General features: G+C 37.0%; 1 protein-coding gene across 1 annotated transcript in view; it reads left to right on the top strand.

Annotated features, from left to right (window-relative positions):
* Positions 1–10,939, top strand: part of LOC129238554 (sodium-dependent nutrient amino acid transporter 1-like) — a 48,202-nt gene extending 37,263 nt beyond the window's left edge. The window contains exons 2-11 of the mRNA XM_054873612.1: positions 2,395–2,590; positions 2,647–2,736; positions 2,814–3,048; positions 3,103–3,373; positions 6,882–6,985; positions 7,053–7,419; positions 7,483–7,582; positions 10,265–10,441; positions 10,519–10,613; positions 10,702–10,939. Coding sequence (XP_054729587.1) covers positions 2,395–2,590; positions 2,647–2,736; positions 2,814–3,048; positions 3,103–3,373; positions 6,882–6,985; positions 7,053–7,419; positions 7,483–7,582; positions 10,265–10,441; positions 10,519–10,613; positions 10,702–10,875 — 1,809 coding nt within the window. The 3' untranslated portion in view covers positions 10,876–10,939. The remainder of the gene's footprint in view (positions 1–2,394; positions 2,591–2,646; positions 2,737–2,813; positions 3,049–3,102; positions 3,374–6,881; positions 6,986–7,052; positions 7,420–7,482; positions 7,583–10,264; positions 10,442–10,518; positions 10,614–10,701) is intronic.
* The last annotated feature ends 8,361 nt before the right edge of the window (positions 10,940–19,300 follow it).

Here is a 19,300-nt window from a genome sequence, read left to right as displayed (position 1 = left end):
GTTTTCTTGTTGCGGCGGGTTCAGTATCGGAGTCTGGAGTTCCTTTTTGCGTAGAGCTGGAAAACGTTGCACCCTCAGTGATTTGTATACCATACATCCTTTATAATTGGCTGTGTGTTTTTCGCCACAGAGTGCACATTTAATATTGCTACTACTTTTATTGATTGAACAATTCGCAGTTTTATGCGGGCCTGCACACTTAACACAGATTGGATTTTTTGTGCAATAGTTTCTAGTATGCCCATATTTTTGGCAGTTGAGACATTGTGGTAGAGATCTTATTTGACGTGGGGGCTCGAATTTTACCTTACAATGCAATAGATTTGTTATATTGTATATATCTTTGTTGTTACTATTTGTTTTGATTTCCAGTGAGAATAAAGGTAGAGGTTGTTTTGAGTCGCTTTTAAGGATGTTGAAAATATTTGTTACATCATGACCGTATTCAGCGAGTTCAAATTAAAAATTTAAACAGAAATAAAGATTTTACAAATTTCTAAAATAAAAAAAATTTACATAATGATATAATAAAATTCGACTTGTGGCAAATGCGATAATATACTAGGTGGTTCAATAAGTTTTGCGGTTCCGTAAGAGAGTGCGCTGCCACAAGCCTAATTTTTTTGTTTTGTCATGTTGGTACACTCTTCATACAAACGTAGTGAAGTTTCATTTCGATGTGTCAATTCATTCTTTGTTTACAAGCCATTAGTATCAACGTATCACAGTATTTTCTACAATGGAAAAAATCAAGATCGTACAGTGATTGAATTTTTATTTTTGGAAGGCTTAAAAACAAAGGAGGAAGAAGAAGAAGAAAACAAAGATGGGCAGGTCGCCAATGCTTCAGTGGGAAATATCTATCCAGAATACCCCATCATCGCCCCAAGGTATGCTAGGGGTAGTAAATAAAGAAATTGTTTGGAAGGTGACTGAAATCTAATGGTCCCATTCCATTCTATCTTTTAAGGATATTAATTGACTTTCTAGAGAAGAGGCAGCTGATTGTTTACTACAGTTTCAATGAAGTAGTGTTTAACGATAGCAAAATTACCAGCGCGTTTCTAATATGAGAGATGCAATGGACATGAACAATGAGGCGCACGAATTAGAGGCGAAATTTTAAAAGATGGAGAGCCACACATCAATTAAACATGTACCGTACACGTAGGAAGAGCCGTATTATAGTGAAAGAGAAAATATAGAAGTTATCACTGTCGTTGTTGATAGTGCAAATAAACCTTCAACGAACTAAATTTTCAAAAGCGATTGTGGTGTTTCTATTTCAGAGCATCAGAACATGAACATAAGCCCACTTTCAGTATATGAATTGTAATGAAATTTTCGAACCAACAATCTTTAGTGAATGTCTATATAAGTTGTCTTGGGTTTAACGAATTCCTGATTAAAACTCCTTCTTTGTGATGGTTATATCGAAAAAATCTTAAATATTTCTATAATTACATACAAGAAAAAACCTTAAAAAGTTGGGGGAATAATGATTTGGATTAGTACAACAAATTGCCATGCCTATCTTTCAATAGATCTTTTAAATTCTGGAGTAAAAATACTCCTATTTAGGCCATAAACGTGTTGACGTAATCAAGTTGGATCTTTTACCCACAAATGTTCTGCAATAAACGCCGAAAATAAGCACAAAACCGAATGACGTTGTCAACATGCCACCAACGCCTACCAAATTTTTTGATCTTTCGTACAACCAATACACAACTTCATTGAACAAGTCTATAAATATCGAGCACAACATCCTCAAGTTGAGCCCACGGTGGCAACAGTTATGGCCTGTATTACACCTTGCACTGTTCAGGGGACTTATACAAAAAGTGTACTTTAAAGTCTGGTTACGTCCAATGAGAAATCGCCGAGTATAAATGGCTTATTCTGTAGTCTTTCTAACGCAATCGTGTAAATAGGCAAGATTGTGCAAATTTGTGCAGATAACACTTTGAGTTGTGTCAATTTGTGTAAAAATTTCGTACTTGTCAAAGATGGCTTAGCAAATTTCGTTTCGTGGACCTGAGCCTCCAAGAAAGTGAACGATCTGGACGACCATCCAAGATCTATTGCATGTATGCAATGATATTTTGCGATCCCTGTAGGCAAATATTCCACATTCAACAAGTCGAAAAATTGCAGAAGAGTTCGGTATTTATCATACAACTGTTGGAGACCACATTAAATCTCTTGGGTTTCTGTTAAAGCAAAGTATTTAGGTTCCACATGAAATATTTTCTTTAAAATACTACAGAACTTCTCTCCAACCCAATATGCCAACAAGAATATTAAAAACTGCTATTATATGTATTAATATTGTATAATTATTTATATGATAAAACTTAAACTGTTAAATTATTTAAACACTTTCTTTTTTAGATTTCCGGCAAAAATGATAAAGGCAATGCAAAAGCTCCTGAGGAGCGCGCCAACTGGTCGAATGGATTAGAGTTTCTCATGTCATGTATCTCAATGTCAGTCGGATTGGGAAATGTATGGCGATTTCCCTTTACAGCTTACGAAAATGGTGGAGGGGCTTTTCTTATTCCATATATCATCGTTCTCTTCTTGATAGGTACGTTTTCAAAGAGTAGTCATTTAATAACTGTTAATCACATCTTATTGTTCAAGGAAAGCCTATGTATTACCTCGAAATGATTCTCGGTCAGTTCACAAGCAGGGGTTCGGTGAAAATTTGGAGCGTTTGTCCTTCATTTTTGGGTATTTATTAAACAATGTGAATAATCTTGGCTTTAATAATGTTTGGATAACTTTTCCCTTAAATAATTGCATTTTAGGTGTTGGATATGGCCAAGCATTGGCAACCATTTGTATTATTACTTACTACTCGTCGCTCTTGGCATTAACATTGTACTATTTGGTGGTTTCATGCCAGTCGGTACTACCTTGGACGCAGTGTCGACCTGAATGGGGTAGTAATTGTGTCGATTCTTATGCTGGCGAAAGTGTGGACGATGTGGAGGCTTCAAACTCATCAGTCCAACTTCAAAGCAGCTCAGAGCTGTATTTTTTGTAAGTTTTTTAAAGAAATTTGGAAGTTCTAACTAAATTTTTGCAAAACAACAGGAAAGAGGTTATAAGAGAGAAAGATGATATTTCGGACGGGTTAGGTGCACCAGAATGGAAACTGACTCTGTCATTGTTTGTGTCGTGGGTTGTAATTTTCTTAGTAATCATGAAAGGGGTGAAAAGCTCGGGCAAAGCTGCCTATTTTCTGGCTTTGTTTCCCTACGTTATTCTTGTCGCATTACTCGTGCGTGCCGTTACTCTGGAAGGCGCACTGGATGGAATAATTTTTTTCCTAGAACCTAATTGGCATGAACTGCTTAATCCAAAGGTATGTATGCGTATACTGTGAAATTAAATCTATAATATGATTCGACGCAAGGGTAAAGCTAAGATTTCGGATATAATGAATAAAATATTTAAACTCTCTTCTTAATTTTTCTAGATAAATTTCTTAAACGTTTTACTATGCATACGCGCAGAGAACGTTAATGTATAGAGAAGTCGCACGAGCTACGAATAGAGTGAATTGTCAAAAATGAAGTCTGACCGCGAAGAGTTTTTCACCTCGCTCAACTCGACAGCGGGGAACTTCTTAACAGAGCTGATTTCAGAGAATTATGTACAAGTACATTGGCTCTGTGCTCAGTTTTTGGTTTCTGTATGAAATGAAGTTGACGAATGCCGACGGGGTTTTGCAAGGGATTTGCTTGTGCATTTCTATGTTCCCTTGATAAACGAAAATTTATTCAATTTATGTTTTCAAACAAACTAAATGATTCAGAAAAAAATATGCGCCAACATTTAAAATCAAATTCCGATTTTTTAGCTTATTTATGTATTTTATGCTCATTGTGCTTATTTTTATTATATGTAGGTAGGTGCATACGGGCGGCCGTCAAAGCCGAATGGGTTGGTGGGTGACTACCATTCGGAATTCACAGAGAGAACGTAGGTTCGAATCTCGGTGAAACACCAAAATTAAGAAAAACATTTTTCTAATAGCGGCAAACATTTTTTTCCCTCGGCAGGCAATGGCAAGCCTCCGAGGGTATGTCTGTCTTGAAAAAGCTGCACATAAAAATATCTGCCGTTCGGAGTCGGTTTGAAACTGTAGGTCCCTCCATTTGTGGGACAACATCCAGAGGAGGAGGAGCTCGGCCAAATACCCAAAACGGGTGTACGCGCCAATTATATATACATATAGATATATATATATATATATAGGTGTATACGGGTGATACAAGGCTACTAGGCAACCGCGCACTATATACTAACCTCAATGGCGGTGTGGAAACTAAAAATTCCCAATTTTTGTTTAAAAAATACCCATTCAAAGTTTCTTCCGGTGTGGCACTACTGACGAATGTTATAAAAAATGCACATTTTTCAGCGCTCTCACGAGAAAAAGAGTTTCGCATCTAGTCATCTATGATTATTCTTTTCATCATGGTATGTGCCTGCATATATACCATCTTGCGCATGGTGTAGAGCAGAGAGAGGGAATTGTGCGGTGTTAAACTCTCTCTGGTTTAATTTATCGTTTTCTTATATGAAATTTAAAATTTAATTTGTAATTACTATATAGTCTAAGAGCTGGCTACATGAAAATGCCCGCATCAGGTACATGGCTAATTTATTTTTAAAATAATAGTATTAGTGTAGACGAATATAAAAATGAATGTCTGCCATTGCAAAACTGGGGCGCAAAGGGGGGATACGCAGTGAAAGGGGTGAATTTTGGGTGGGAAAAAATTCATGAGGTACAGGGATTCTATGTACGGGAAAAGTTTGGTTATATATTTGAGAAAGTGTAAAAACATTGGCAGACATTTTGCGAGGGGCTAACTCGCCGGCAGACTGCGCTGAAGATTGCAAAAATTAATTAAAAAAAAAATCATAAGGTACATGAATTCCAATTATTGTATTTTAAAGTTTAAACATTCCAAAAGCCATTTACAAAATGGCAGACAAAAAAGTGAGGGCTAAGGCCGCGGCAGACGACGTTAAAAAGTGCGCTACACATCAACATTTTTAGTCACATTCGCAATCGGAATCTGATTCGGACGTGATATCTCCTTCGCTATCGCTATATTCATCTTCATTTGATTCGCTTTCTGCATTAACGTCTTCATCGCCTGTAACAAAGCACAAAGCTAAATGATTTTTAGACATTTAATAGAATGGAATAGTTATATGTTCTGTGGATAAATATATTACCTTCGTTTGTTCCAGGATCAATAATATCTTGTATTGTACTAGGGAGCTGTGGTCCATCGAACCATTTAAATGTATACTTTCCCTCTACTAATATCCATCCGCAAGTTTCTGGTCGGAAATATGATGGAATTTTCTTATGAGCATTTTTCCGTATTGTAGCAATATATTTGGTCCTCAATAAATGCTGCGTTAATTCAGCCTGGCTAGGAGGCAAAGTGGATGAGTCAAAATTCTGCAATTTTTTTTTCTGGAAAGGTTCCTCCAAATCGTTGACCTTATAGGTTTTTAAAAATAAGGCGAATCCTGCATCATTTACGGAGCCCAACAACGGAAAGTTGTACAAATTACAGATAAACTTTTCAAGAATCGGGAAAACAGCGGTTTCGTCACAGTCTTCATGTCCAATTTGATCGAATGCTATTTGTAAGTCTTCATTTTTCTTTAAAATCTGTAAAGGACGTTGCTTTCCCTTGTGAAATAATGCGGGATTAAAATCGCAGCCAGTTAAAGCATGAAATCCTGGCAGAGATTGACACATTATCTCGCCTAACTTTTCATGCAACGTCGATACGTCAATTATTCGTTGCTTATTCCAAACCCCTGTTTGAATATAAACTTTGCTATTGTGTTGTACGTGAATCATATTAGCCAGCATAATAATTAAAATATCCGTATCTGAGCATTTTATTAGAATGTTCGCTGTTGACTCGATATTGCACGCATGATATACTATATTTGAATCCGCCTCTTCATGTAAATCGAGAGTAAACTTATAATTTTTTGAAAATAATATGCTTTCATTCACAGCTTCATATTGATAACAGTTATCAAAATTGAGTAGCACTTTTTTATTTTGAAAGAATGGAATTAATAAATTAATTATAAACAACCATAATATTAACGTTGAAAAAAAAACAAATTGTTTAAAAAATTCCCTAAAAATAAAAGTTATAAAATAATGAATTTCATTCATATATTTCATAAATATCGATAATAATTCTTCTGCACTTAAATATCAAGAATGTGACTAAAAATGTTGATGTGTAGCGCACTTTTTAACGTCGTCTGCCGCGGCCTTAGCCCTCACTTTTTTGTCTGCCATTTTGTAAATGGCTTTTGGAATGTTTAAACTTTAAAATACAATAATTGGAATTCATGTACCTTATGATTTTTTTTTTAATTAATTTTTGCAATCTTCAGCGCAGTCTGCCGGCGAGTTAGCCCCTCGCAAAATGTCTGCCAATGTTTTTACACTTTCTCAAATATCTAACCAAACTTTTCCCGTACATAGAATCCCTGTACCTCATGAATTTTTTCCCACCCAAAATTCACCCCTTTCACTGCGTATCCCCCCTTTGCGCCCCAGTTTTGCAATGGCAGACATTCATTTTTATATTCGTCTACACTAATACTATTATTTTAAAAATGAATTAGCCATGTACCTGATACGGGCATTTTCATGTAGCCAGCTCTCCGTCTAATAGATATTCTAATGATTATAAGTTAATTGCGGGTCGACCGTTTAACATAAAAACACGGCAAGCTCTGTGCTATCGACACAAAATGCTCTTGCCAGTGTGGTTAATATGTAAACTAACTATTAAGATTTTCTTTTAAAGGTATGGAAAGAGGCTGTGGTGCAATGCTTTTTCTCTCTGGCTGTGGGCCTTGGTCCAATAGTTATGTTTTCCTCATACAACCGTTTCGATCACTGCATTTATAGGTACTTATCGGGAATTTATGATAAAGTATATCTATGAGTATATGAATAATCTATCTTATTTTTTAAGGGATGCTATGATAGTTACTTCCTTAGATACTCTCACAAGTCTTCTGGCTGGTGTATCCATTTTTGGTATACTGGGTAACTTGGCGCATAATCTCCAAATCACAGACATCAAAGAAGTTATAAAAAGCGGTACTGGGCTTGCCTTCATATCATATCCGGATGCCATTGCAAAGTTTAGAGCAGTTCCCCAGCTTTTTGCTGTACTCTTCTTCTTCATGCTGTTTGTTTTAGGAGTTGGCTCCATAGTCGCTCTACAATGCACCATTGTTACTATAATATGTGATCAATTTAAATCGTTGCGGTACTGGAAAGTTGCTCTGCTTTCATCAATTTTTGGATTTTTAGCAAGCATAATATATGTTACACCGGTCGTATATACCATACAATGTGCATTACTCAAAATATTGATTTATATGGTTTCACGTTTTCAGGGTGGCCAATGGATTTTGAATTTGGTAGATTTCTATGGAGGAACTTTTGTTATTTTTGGCCTTGCCATTCTGGAAACAATCAGCATTTCATGGATATATGGTAAGTTGATTTCGATTTGTAAGGAAGAAGTCAATTCAAATGTTGACAAATTTGAGAGGGAAAGTTCGAAAGGCAAAAACGTCACCTGTTACAACATACGATTTCTATTGTGCTAATTCACTAGTTAAAAAATCATTTAAGGATATTCTATGCTCCAGTGGTAGGGTGAAATTGTATAAAAATTACCTTTCCTGCTTAAAGATTATTATTATTGTTCTTAATTGTCACAGCAATCGTTTCAGTAATTTTGACAGAGTTCAGTAAAGAGTGCAACTTATTTCTTCTTCCCCTAACTAAGCAGCGATAGTCAGAAAACCCAAGTGAAATAGCATAAAACATAAATTCGGTTCATTTTCGTAACATAAACTCAAATGCCATAGAAATGTACACCACGTTATCTATTCGTATGACCTTACCTAACTGGTTACATTAATTGGTTCCTTTTGCGGTGCTCTAAGTTTATTGCGAATACTTGCCGTCATCAACTCACAAAGATATCTTTCGCAAAATCTTTCTTTCGAGCACTCGCAGGGTCGCTTCATTGCATGTTGCCACCTGTGGACTTAAACAAGAGTTTTGAATTACCTGCATAGTATAATATACGGCGGCCGCCGTAGCCGAATAGGTTGGTGCGTGACTACCATTCGGAATTCACAGAGAGAACGTCGGTTCGAACCTCGGTGAAACACCAAGATTAAGAAAAACATAGGCCAATTTTCACAGGACTCTCTTGTGGACAACTTCCGACTACCAAGCTCGTTCGCCATGGACAGAAATAGATGGTAATCACTTGGTGCGAGATCTGGACTATACGGTGGATGCAAAAGAACCTCCCATCCGAGCTCCCGGAGCTTCTGGCGCGTCACCAAAGATGTGTGTGGCCTGGCGTTGTCCTGATGGAAGACAATTCGGCCTCTGTTGATCAAAGATGGCCTCTTCTGCATGAGTCCTGCATTCAAGCGGCCAGTTGTTGGCAGTACAGGTCCGAATTGAGCGTTTGGCCATAGGGGAGCAGCTCGTAGTGGATGATTCCCTGCCAATCCCACCAAACACACAGAAGAACCTTCCTGGCCCTCAATCCAGGCTTGGCCACCGTCTGGGCAGCTTCACCGCTTTTCGAGCACGACCGTTTGCGCTTCACGTTGTCGTAAGTGACCCACTTTTCATCGCCAGTCACCATCCGCTTCAAAAACGGGTCGATCTTGTTGCGATTCAGAAGCGATTCGCATGCATCCATACGGGCAAAAATGTTTTCTTGCGTCAAGTCGTGTGGCACCCATACATCGAGCTTCTTTTTGAATCCAAGCTTCTTCAAATGGTTTATAACGATTTGACTACTCATGCCCAGCTCTTGGCTGATGCTACGGCTGCTACTATGCCGGTCTCTTTCGATCAATTCAACGATTTTATCGCAATTTTTGACGACAGGCCTTCCGGACCGTGGCGCATCTTCCATAACCTCTGCACCAGAACGAAAACGTTGAAACCATCGTTGTGCGGTGGAAATGGAAACTGTATCGGATCCATAAACTGCACAAATTTTATTGGCAGCATGAGATGCATTTTTGCCTTTATCGTAGTAGTACTGTAAAATATGCCGTATTTTCTCTTTATTTTGCTCCATGTTTGCGACGCTATAACTCACGAACGACTAAAAACAAACAACAATTAATCAAACACGTGTTAGCACGTGAAAAGAGCTTTCCAAAAAGCTCTAGCGTGAACCGATGCGACGAATACAACTAGAACTACGCGCTTGCAAAGACAAGCTTGCGGAAATACCGTAAGACTTTTTTGACAATCTTATATATAGTTATAACATAAAGTGGGATTCCCGATTGATTTTAAGGTTGGAAATATTAAAGGTGCTAATACTGGTTCTTAAGTAAATGAAGTTAGACTTCGACAAAAAAAATCAAACAAAAAGCTTTGTGACTGCAAATAGAGGGGATTCATCATCTTCTAGATAAATGAAAGAATGGAAAAATACTCAAAGGCTAGTCGGATTCTGTAGTAGTTGATACTAAGGCCGACCGAATTAGTTATTAATGATTAACAATTTATCTTTATAAACAGTTGTCTTCTATCAACTATTTCTTCCAAATACCGGCTAAAAATAAAAGATCATGTTTATTTTTCAATATTTTTTTTTATTGTTAAGAGTAAACCTTATCATTAAACATGAAGCACTAGTTCATTCAAATAACTTCCATGGTTGGCTTAGTAGACAGCATCCCATTTATACCTTTTCGATTTTATTATCTCTCAATTTTGTTCAAACGGAAAGCCACCCAATGTCTGACCATAAATTGTATCTCTGACACATCACGGACCTCCTTACTGCTGATCATTTTATTTTCCAACTATTAGGTAACTTAATATAATTATGGCATATGAAATGAGATCTCGTGCAGATTAGTTAAAAAATACAATGCAATCTAGGCAAATAATGTAAACCAAATGTGGAGATCAAAGTTTTCCCTTGATCGTGTATAATAAAAATAGAATGTTTTGCTCCAGCTTTCTATGAATAGTTCACAATTATTAATATTACACTAGGAATGGGAGTCTAGATATACACACATACATATACATACATACTTGTTCTCAACAGATACACCCAACCAAGAATCGGACTATAATGAGTTTCAAAATATATATTTTTTAATATTTATTTTTCAGGGATAAATAATTTCTGCGATGATGTCCAATTTATGACAAATCGAGAAGTCTCCATTTATTGGCGTTCATGCTGGGGATTCTTCACACCAGTTTTAATGATAATAATTTTCGTATACTCTATGTCATCAATTGAGTCTTTGACATATAGCGGAAAGCTATATCCCGATGCTGCAAATGGTATTATATACATAAGTTTGATCGCAAAATAAATATAAAAACTTCTACTTATGAGTTTAACGTTTTTCTAAAATTAGTTGCAGGTTGGATACTTTTTACAATCGGCATTGCTCAATTTCCTCTTTGGGCTATATGGCATATCGGGTCACATAGAAATGGAGGTGTATGGAAGGTAAGTTTTAGAAAACCGTACCCACATACTCGTATTTTCAAAAATATGCATTGAATGTTTAATATACGAGTATAATAAAAAATTTCAGTCAATTCGATCATCCGTCAGAGTGAATTCCAAATGGGGGCCTTTAAAGGAAAGTAACAGAAGAGACTGGACTACATTCAAGGAAAAACGTGCTGAGCAACGATCGAAGCGAGTAGAAAATAGAAAGCTAAGACAGCTTTGGCAAAAGATTCGCAATTTATTTCACTCTTTTTAATGACCTCGTTGATAATAACTGCGCATAGCTCTTTGTATATATTAAATGCTAATATTATATAATATATTTTAGTGTTTGTTATTGATCCCACAAAATATACCCAAAAAACTTATGAATTATTTAAATTTTCGAAAAAGGGGAAAATATGTACATAGTTTTTGAGTAAGGCGAAACTGTTAAAGGTGGTAGCAGTAGGCTACCTGATTTGCTCTTTCTCTTTCGCCGTGTACATTTTCGTATATCAGCACACAATTAAATTACGAAACGTATTTACTTTCACTTAAATTTGTAATAGGAAAATTGATACTTAGTAATGAATTTAAATTCAAATGGGTTTTTATAAATAAATAAAATAATGAGAAAGTACGCAAATACGCTGGAGCGAATTCTGTTCGTCAATCGAATCCACCAGGGATTCTGCCAGGCTTAGCCGTGTTCTGTCCAAAGATCATTCAATGGCTTCTTGGGTCAAGAAGCCTGATGGTACTTGGACAGCTACGACAGAGGAATCGCTAGAACTTCTGCTAAACACGCATTTCCCGGGGTGCAGCGTCCACGAAAGTGGGAGGGGAAGTATCAGGCGGAGCCAATATAATCCACAGCACCTTGCAAAAGAAATAATTACAAAGGAGAAACTTGCATGGGCTATCAAATCTTTTTCACCTTTTAAATCTCCGGGGCCAGATGGGATCATCCAAAGATGTTACAGGAAACCTTGGACTGTATCCTACCATGGCTAGAGGAAATTTTTAAAGCGTGTTTAAACCTAGGTCATATTCCAGATAGTTGGAAACTAGTGAAGGTCGTCTTCATTCCAAAAATAGGCAGGAGGGGATATGAATCAGCGAAGGACTATAGGCCAATCAGCCTTTCGTCTTTCCTGTTAAAAACCTTTGAAAGACTTTTGGATATATATCTTAGAAGCTCTTTGGAGAGCTCTGGTATATCTACTGCACAACATGCGTACCTTAAAGGCAAATCTACGGAGACAGCGCTTCACGAGGTAATCCGAACAATAGAGGGCTCTCTAGAGAACAAACATTCTACCATGGCGGCATTCTTGGATATAGAAGGCGCCTTTAACAATGTTAGTACAGATGCGATCCAACGGGCGTTGATAGACTTAGAGGTGGACAATTGCATCAGTAATTGGGTCATCTCTATGCTAGAAACCAGGATCATCAAAGCTAATTTGGGTAATATCAGTATAACCAAGAAGGTCCACAGAGGCACCCCACAGGGGGGAGTACTGTCTCCACTTCTCTGGTTATGCGTTATTAGCAAACTCTCAATAAAACTTAATAGAGGTGGGGTAAAAGCGGTGGCGTACGCTGATGATGTGGTGTTAATGGCGTCAGGACTGTGTCCTAATACGATCAGTGGGATCATCCAAAGGGCATTAGGCGAGCTTAACTCTTGGGCCACAGGCTGTGGCCTAGGTTTAAACCCACGTAAAACAGAGCTTATGCTTTTCACCACCAGATATAAGGTACCACCTTTTACCCTACCAAATATTAACGGACAAACTCTCTCACTATCACCCAGCGCAAAGTACTTAGGGGTTATTCTGGACTCCAAACTAAGCTGGAAATTAAATGTTGAAGAACGGGTAAGGAAGGCAGAAATTGCTTTATATGCCTGTAAACGTATGCTTGGAAGAAGATGGGGTCTTCATCCTAAGCATACATTATGGCTGTATAAGACGGTTATACGACCTATTCTATCGTATGGTTCGGTAGTTTGGTGGAAGGCTCTAGGGAGAGAGTACAATACCAAACTACTCGGCAGAATACAAAGATCAGCATGTGCAATAACGGTGGGAGCAATCAGATCATGTCCTAGAGAGGCTCTCAATGCACTGACACACGTTATTCCAATAGACCTACATATTAAGACGGCAACCATGAGTGCATTTAGGTTAAACGAAGCGGGTCGCTGGAGGGAAAAAACTTATGGTCATGCTAGTCTATTATTGCGACAAACTCAGTTAATCTCGGTGAGAACTGACTACATCGTCCCGACGGTAACTTTCAATAGGAATTTTGCCACTCTCTTTCCAACTAAGGAAGAATGGAATAAGGGATTCTCTCTAAACAACTTCGACACTACAGTCTATACGGATGGAAGTAAAATGGCCTGCGGTGTTGGAGCTGGTATATATTCTCACAGACTTAAAATTGAGAAATCTGTGCGTCTCCCTAATACCAGCAGTGTCTTCCAGGCGGAAGTACTGGCGATTGGGGAAGCTTGTAGGCTACTAATCGCAGATTTCTCTTTTAAGGGTAATATCGCTATTCTCTCGGATAACCAAGCTGCAATCCAGGCACTGTGTTCGGCCACAACAACCTCCAAAGTGGTGGAACAAAGTAGGAATAGCCTCACCCTCTTGAGTGAAAACCATAAAGTTGCCTTAATCTGGGTCCCGGGACATCGGAACATTGAAGGTAACGAAAAAGCAGATGAACTGGCAAGAGGGGGATCTGCCATGAATAACGCTCTTGCAGAATCGGTACTCACACCATTAGGTGCAGTCAAGAGCACAATTTCCCAAAAATACCTCCGAATCGCTGACTGTAGGTGGAAAGTCCAGGCGAAATGCAAAATTAGCAGAACGTTATGGCCCACCTACAACCTCAAGCAATCGTCGGCATTAATAAGAATAACACGACGGGCCGCCTGGAGACTAACGGCAGTCATAACTGGCTTTTGGTCTATCGGAGAACAAGCAGCCAAAATGGGTATCCCTCACAATACATACTGTCATAGTTGTAAACAACCGGAGAAAAAGGAGACAATCTTCCATTTCCTCTGTGAATGCCCTGCCCTATGGAAGGACAGAATGTTAACCCTGGGCCAACCGCTGTTCGAGAATCTCGAACAACTATCTGGCTTAGACGTTAACAACCTAATAAGGTTCTTTAACCGCACAGACTGGATATAGTTATGCTGTAAAAACCGTTAAACAAATTGGCAACTCATATATATATATATTATGTACATATATATAATTGGCGCGTATACCCTCTTTGGGTGTTTGGACGAGCTCCTCCTCCTATTTCTGATGTGCGCCTTGATGTTGTTCCACAAATGGAGGGACCTACAGTTTCAAGCCAACTCCGAACGGTAGATATTTTATGGGGATCTTTTTCATGGCAGAAATACACTCGGAGGTTTGCCATTACCTGCCGCCGGTCGGCCGCTATTGAAAAATGTTTTTTTTTGGTGTTTCACCGAGATTCGAACCTACGTTCTCTCTGTGAATTCCGAATGTAGTCACGCACCAACCCATTCGGCTACGGCGCCCATAAAAGGTTGCTTCATTTAATATTATAAAAGGTGACCAGATAAGAACGATTTCAATAAAACAACAACGGTGTGAGATATGAAATCATCACAGCTCGTGTATATCGACGTCATGAAGCAATAATTAAAGGTGTGCAGTAAATTCATTTATGCAGTGATTAGCAATAAACTCACAAAAATTAATCTGCCGTTCTCATATGGCAGTTTATCTGCAAAATTAACAATCAGCTGGAATGACTGTTTTGGAGCGTTTTCTTCATAGAAATTGGTCTGGTGGAATATTCTAATGTTTTTGGTTTGTTTAATTATTATTAACGATATGATAAGAAGGCAAAAAAAAATAATAGTTCATTTCATCGTTCAATTTTCTGCTAGTAATAAACAGTTGGATGAAATCCGCAAACGACGTATCAAACAAATTATGGCTGCATTACGTATGCGAAAGTCAATATTACATTTTATAATAAGCAATAACAGGCCAAAGCGTCTATGGGCGCACGCTTCTGTCTGTAATATGAATACATAATCAATAATATCTAACAAAAATTTTACTAGAATTAAGTCTACAAATCTCTTTTTATTGCCGGCGTCAATTTTATTTAGTTTTTACTTTGACGTTTCTCCTTACATTTGTAATAACAACTGTCGATAACTCAGAAAACACAGCGTTATAATCTAAGATTATGTTATAATCCCGGATTTCGGGAGAGAATTTTTTTAATTACGTATTGGGAGTTAAGTTCGGAAAATTAAATAATCTAGTTATAGGTATGTGAACCTATTATAAGATGTCTAATTTTCACCCCGCGCTGGCCATCTTGAGTTACTTAATAAGTCCGTGATGTCCTCTTGGAAAAGCTACTTTTTACTTAAAATCAAATTCTAAAGAAAAAGTCTTCCAAAGCATAGAAATTAAAACTTTTGCTACAATAGTTAGCAGGCAATATTGTTTTACCCATTCTGCTTTGTTTTGACTTTCGCATTTTTATCGTTCTTTTATCCCATAAATCGTTCTACAAAAGTGGTATTAAATGTTAGAGCGGCGCTGGAATGATTGAGTTTGTCTTGATGGACATTATGTTTATGAATAAAGGAAATTACGTTACTGTATGGTTGTGAGTTATATACTCCTTGTGTCGTAGTAAGCTTAATGTTTTGTATAACAACATTGCAAGATACGTGTACTGTAAAAAACGTTATGACCATATTTCTGTATTTGCGAAAAAAATTGCTTGCGTATCCTTTTACGACTTGCTTAAGTTTAAATGTTTAGTTTTACTCCAAAAGATCATAAACACTCGGAAACCCAGATACCTCAAAGAGCCGACTTATGCTTTCAAAGTCCTGCCGTTCGTTAAACTTAGTCCCAATGAAATACAGTTATTTGGTGACTGAACGTCAATACTTTGTATTCTCTGTCCGTCTTTGGAATACTTTACCTTACAAAATTAAACGTATAAAAGAAAGCTCGTGTTTCAAAAATAAATTGCTTCGCTACCTTGCCGAAAATTGCTGAATGTACTCAAATGGTTCCACATTATTTAAATCTCTTCCTATTAATCCCTACTCCTACTACTACTAATTTTACCTTACTTTCCTTTTAATACTTTCTCCAACTTATACTTCGTTACTACTATCTGTAATTTTAATTTTGTTTTTACTGTTAATCCTTTTATGTAAACTATTCTTAAGGCCAATCATTGTAAAAATAACCTATGGTTGTATGTTAATAATAAATAAAATAAATAATAATAAATAATAAAATAAAATAATAATAATAAATAAAATAAATAAAGCTAATTTTGAACAAAAAAAAACGCGTTTTGTTTTTTAACGTAACGAAAGTGTCAGCAATTGTTACATTGTTAATATGTGACAAATCCAAGGAAATGGTTAATTTCAAAATATGATATTTAAGCACCATTCATAAAAAACATACAGTTATTATTTGGTTTACAAAGACCTTTTTAAATTTTTTACTACCTTTCCAGAAAGGGGATACATTTATTCCTCTTTTTGTCTTACTTCTAAATTACATCAATGTTATTGCACATACTCGTAAGTGCGAAATGATGCGTGATAAGTAGCAATCCTTATTTAATATTTTGACTCCTGGATTTCATTGCCTATATCTATCTTCTATCTATAGGTATATATAAAAATTAAGCCGAAAAAAGTGTGCATTTGTCTCCGGTAATCTCAGCAACGCGTGTAAGGAAAACAATGAAAGTTTCACACATTGTTGGTGTTGCTTTGGCAAAGGTTTCTGTGAAGTTTGGTTGAAATCCGATAACGCGTGTGTGTGCGGTGCGTCGGTTAAGTGAGTGTGTTTTTGCTATTTGCCGCACGTATTTTTTGTACCGCACATAGCATTCATTAGAATTGAATACATTTTGGTCGTGTGTGTCTGGGCCGATTATTATGAAATTTGGTATATATATATATTTCTCCACGGTGAGGTTAGTATAATATGCTTATTGATTCCACTCGCCACCAGGTGGCGCTGCCGAAGGCCAAAACGAGGACCCGTGTAACCCTAGGATGTGTTTTTACATTGTGGGTATCAAATCAAAGTTACTAATGAGTGCTTTAATACAGAGTATTTTTTAGATCTCTGAGTGATCAGGGTCTCGAGATATAGCCGAAAAGGTGGACCAAGGTACCCTTGGATGTGTTTGTACAATATGGGTATCAGATGGAAGCTGTTGATGAAAGCTTTTAAGTGAAGTAATTTTTACTGCCCGTTTCCGGTATAAAGAAAGGAGATGGAGCTGGAGATGGAAAAGGAAAAGGAATAACTACAGGAAGAGGAAGAGGAAGACCACTTATTATTAAAAATTAGAAAGAAAAATTCTAAAAAAATTTTTAAATGTTATATATAAAACGTTAATCTGAAGTCAGTTATAGTGAAAAATTCATTGTATCATTGCCGGCGTGATTGGTGATCGTTTCCTTTAATTTTTTTGCAGAAAGGTTATGCTAATATGAGATATTACCTATATCATTCATATATTTACGTATTACCTGTGTACTCACAGGTATACAGTTGAAGCAAATATATGTCAGTTTTTTTACTACGCCTGGAAAAGTTTATATAAATTTAAGAAGAGTAAATAGAACTTATTTCATATCAGACTTCACGCAAAAAAGTCATTTGCACCTGAACACATAGCTGGGTTAAAGCGGGGGGGAATAGAACGGTTCTCTTCTCCTTCTCCGCTTTTTCGCACACGTAATTGTATGGGATGAGTGCACGATGGCACATAAAAAGTCACTGGAAGCGCTTGATAGGACATTACGAGATTTACGTACTAAAAATGAAATGTTTGGTCGTGCCTTAGTGCTGCTGGCAGGTGATTTTAGACAAACACTGCCTGTTATTCCTCGAGCAACTGTAGCACATGAATTGGCTGCATGTTTGAAATTATCATATTTGTGGAGACAAGTTCAAACACTCAAACTAACTACAAATGTACGTGTTCTAATGCAAAATGATCCATTAGCTGCTGAATTTTCACAGCAATTATTGGATATTGGAAATGGCAAAGTTCCTGTCGATAATCTAACTGGCTTAATAACTTTACAACCAAACTTTTGTCAAATAAGTCAAACGAAAGAACAGTTAATTCAAAGTATTTTCCCAAATTTGCCTCAAAATTACAAAAATCATGATTGGCTTAGTGAACGAGCCATCATGGCTGGCAAAAATAAAGATGTGAATGAAATGAATGCGGCTATTTTGGCTAACATACCAAGTCCAGAACAAACATATCGATCCGTTGACACTGTTACAAATCAAGATGATATTGTAAATTATCCCACTGAACTTTTGAATTCCTTTGATTTACCTGGATTACCGCCACACATGCTAAACTTGAAAGTAGGAGCACCGATTATTATGTTGAGAAACATAAATCAACCACGACTATGTAATGGCACTCGATTAACAGTTAAGGGATTCATGAATAACGTCATTGAAGCAACAATTTTGAATGGAAAATACTCTGGTGAAGACGTTTTAATACCGCGAATACCAATGATACCATCGGATATGCCATTTGAATTCAAACGTCTTCAATTTCCTGTTCGCCTTGCATTCGCGATTACTATTCATAAATCACAAGGCCAAACTTTATCAATTTGTGGTATTGATTTAGAATACCCATGTTTTTCTCATGGCCAACTTTATGTTTCATGCTTAAGAGTTGGTAAGCCATCGGTATTGTTCATTTATTCAACAACGCATGGAAAAACGAAGAATATTGTATACCAAGAGCATTACAATAAAAAAAGTAATAAAGTAAATCACATCAAACGTTTTTTAATTGCTACTACTATTTAAAACTTCATAGTAATGAATATTCATGCGCGAGAATTTTTATAAAAAACACCGTTGCATCCCGAAAAAATCACTGTTTGGTGCGGTTTACGCCGCCGGCATTAATTGGCCCATATTTTTTCGTTGACGAGAACGATCGCCACGTTACTTTGAATGGAAATCGATACCGCGACATGATAAACGATTATTTTTGGCCCCAATTGAATGGTATGGACTTAGATGACATGTGGTTTCAACAGGACGGGGTCACAAGCCACACAGCACACGCTACAATTGATTTGTTGAAGAGTAAGTTCGATGAGCGCATTATTTCCAGAAATGGACCGGTCGAATGGCCGCCGCGCTCGTGTGATTTGACGCCTCTAGACTATTTTCTTAGGGGTTATGTGAAGTCATTGGTCTACAGTAACAAGCCGGCGACGATTTGTGAGCTCAGAGCCAATATTGAACGCGAAATTGCTGAAATTTCGGCCGATTTATGCAAAAGAGTGGTCGAAAATTGGGTTCAACGATTGGACTTCGTACAACTTTCATACTTAAATGTATATATTCAAACTCGATAATAAAAAAAAAAAAATTAGGTAAAAAAGTCAAACCGTTTGTGTTTTATCCAAAAAAAAAGTTGAAGCGCTCTTACTGAAAAACGCTTTATAATATTATATATTATAATTAGAAAAAACATCACATCTATGTGGTCATCCTATATTAATATTATATAATTCAATATATTAATTTGTGTGGCCTTCAAATAAATGACATCCCGTACTACCCTCGGTTGTTCGG

Source organism: Anastrepha obliqua, chromosome 2 (assembly GCF_027943255.1).
Source record: "Anastrepha obliqua isolate idAnaObli1 chromosome 2, idAnaObli1_1.0, whole genome shotgun sequence".
In the NCBI taxonomy this organism is placed as follows: domain Eukaryota; kingdom Metazoa; phylum Arthropoda; class Insecta; order Diptera; family Tephritidae; genus Anastrepha; species Anastrepha obliqua.
This window is presented reverse-complemented; position numbering and strand designations above follow the sequence as displayed.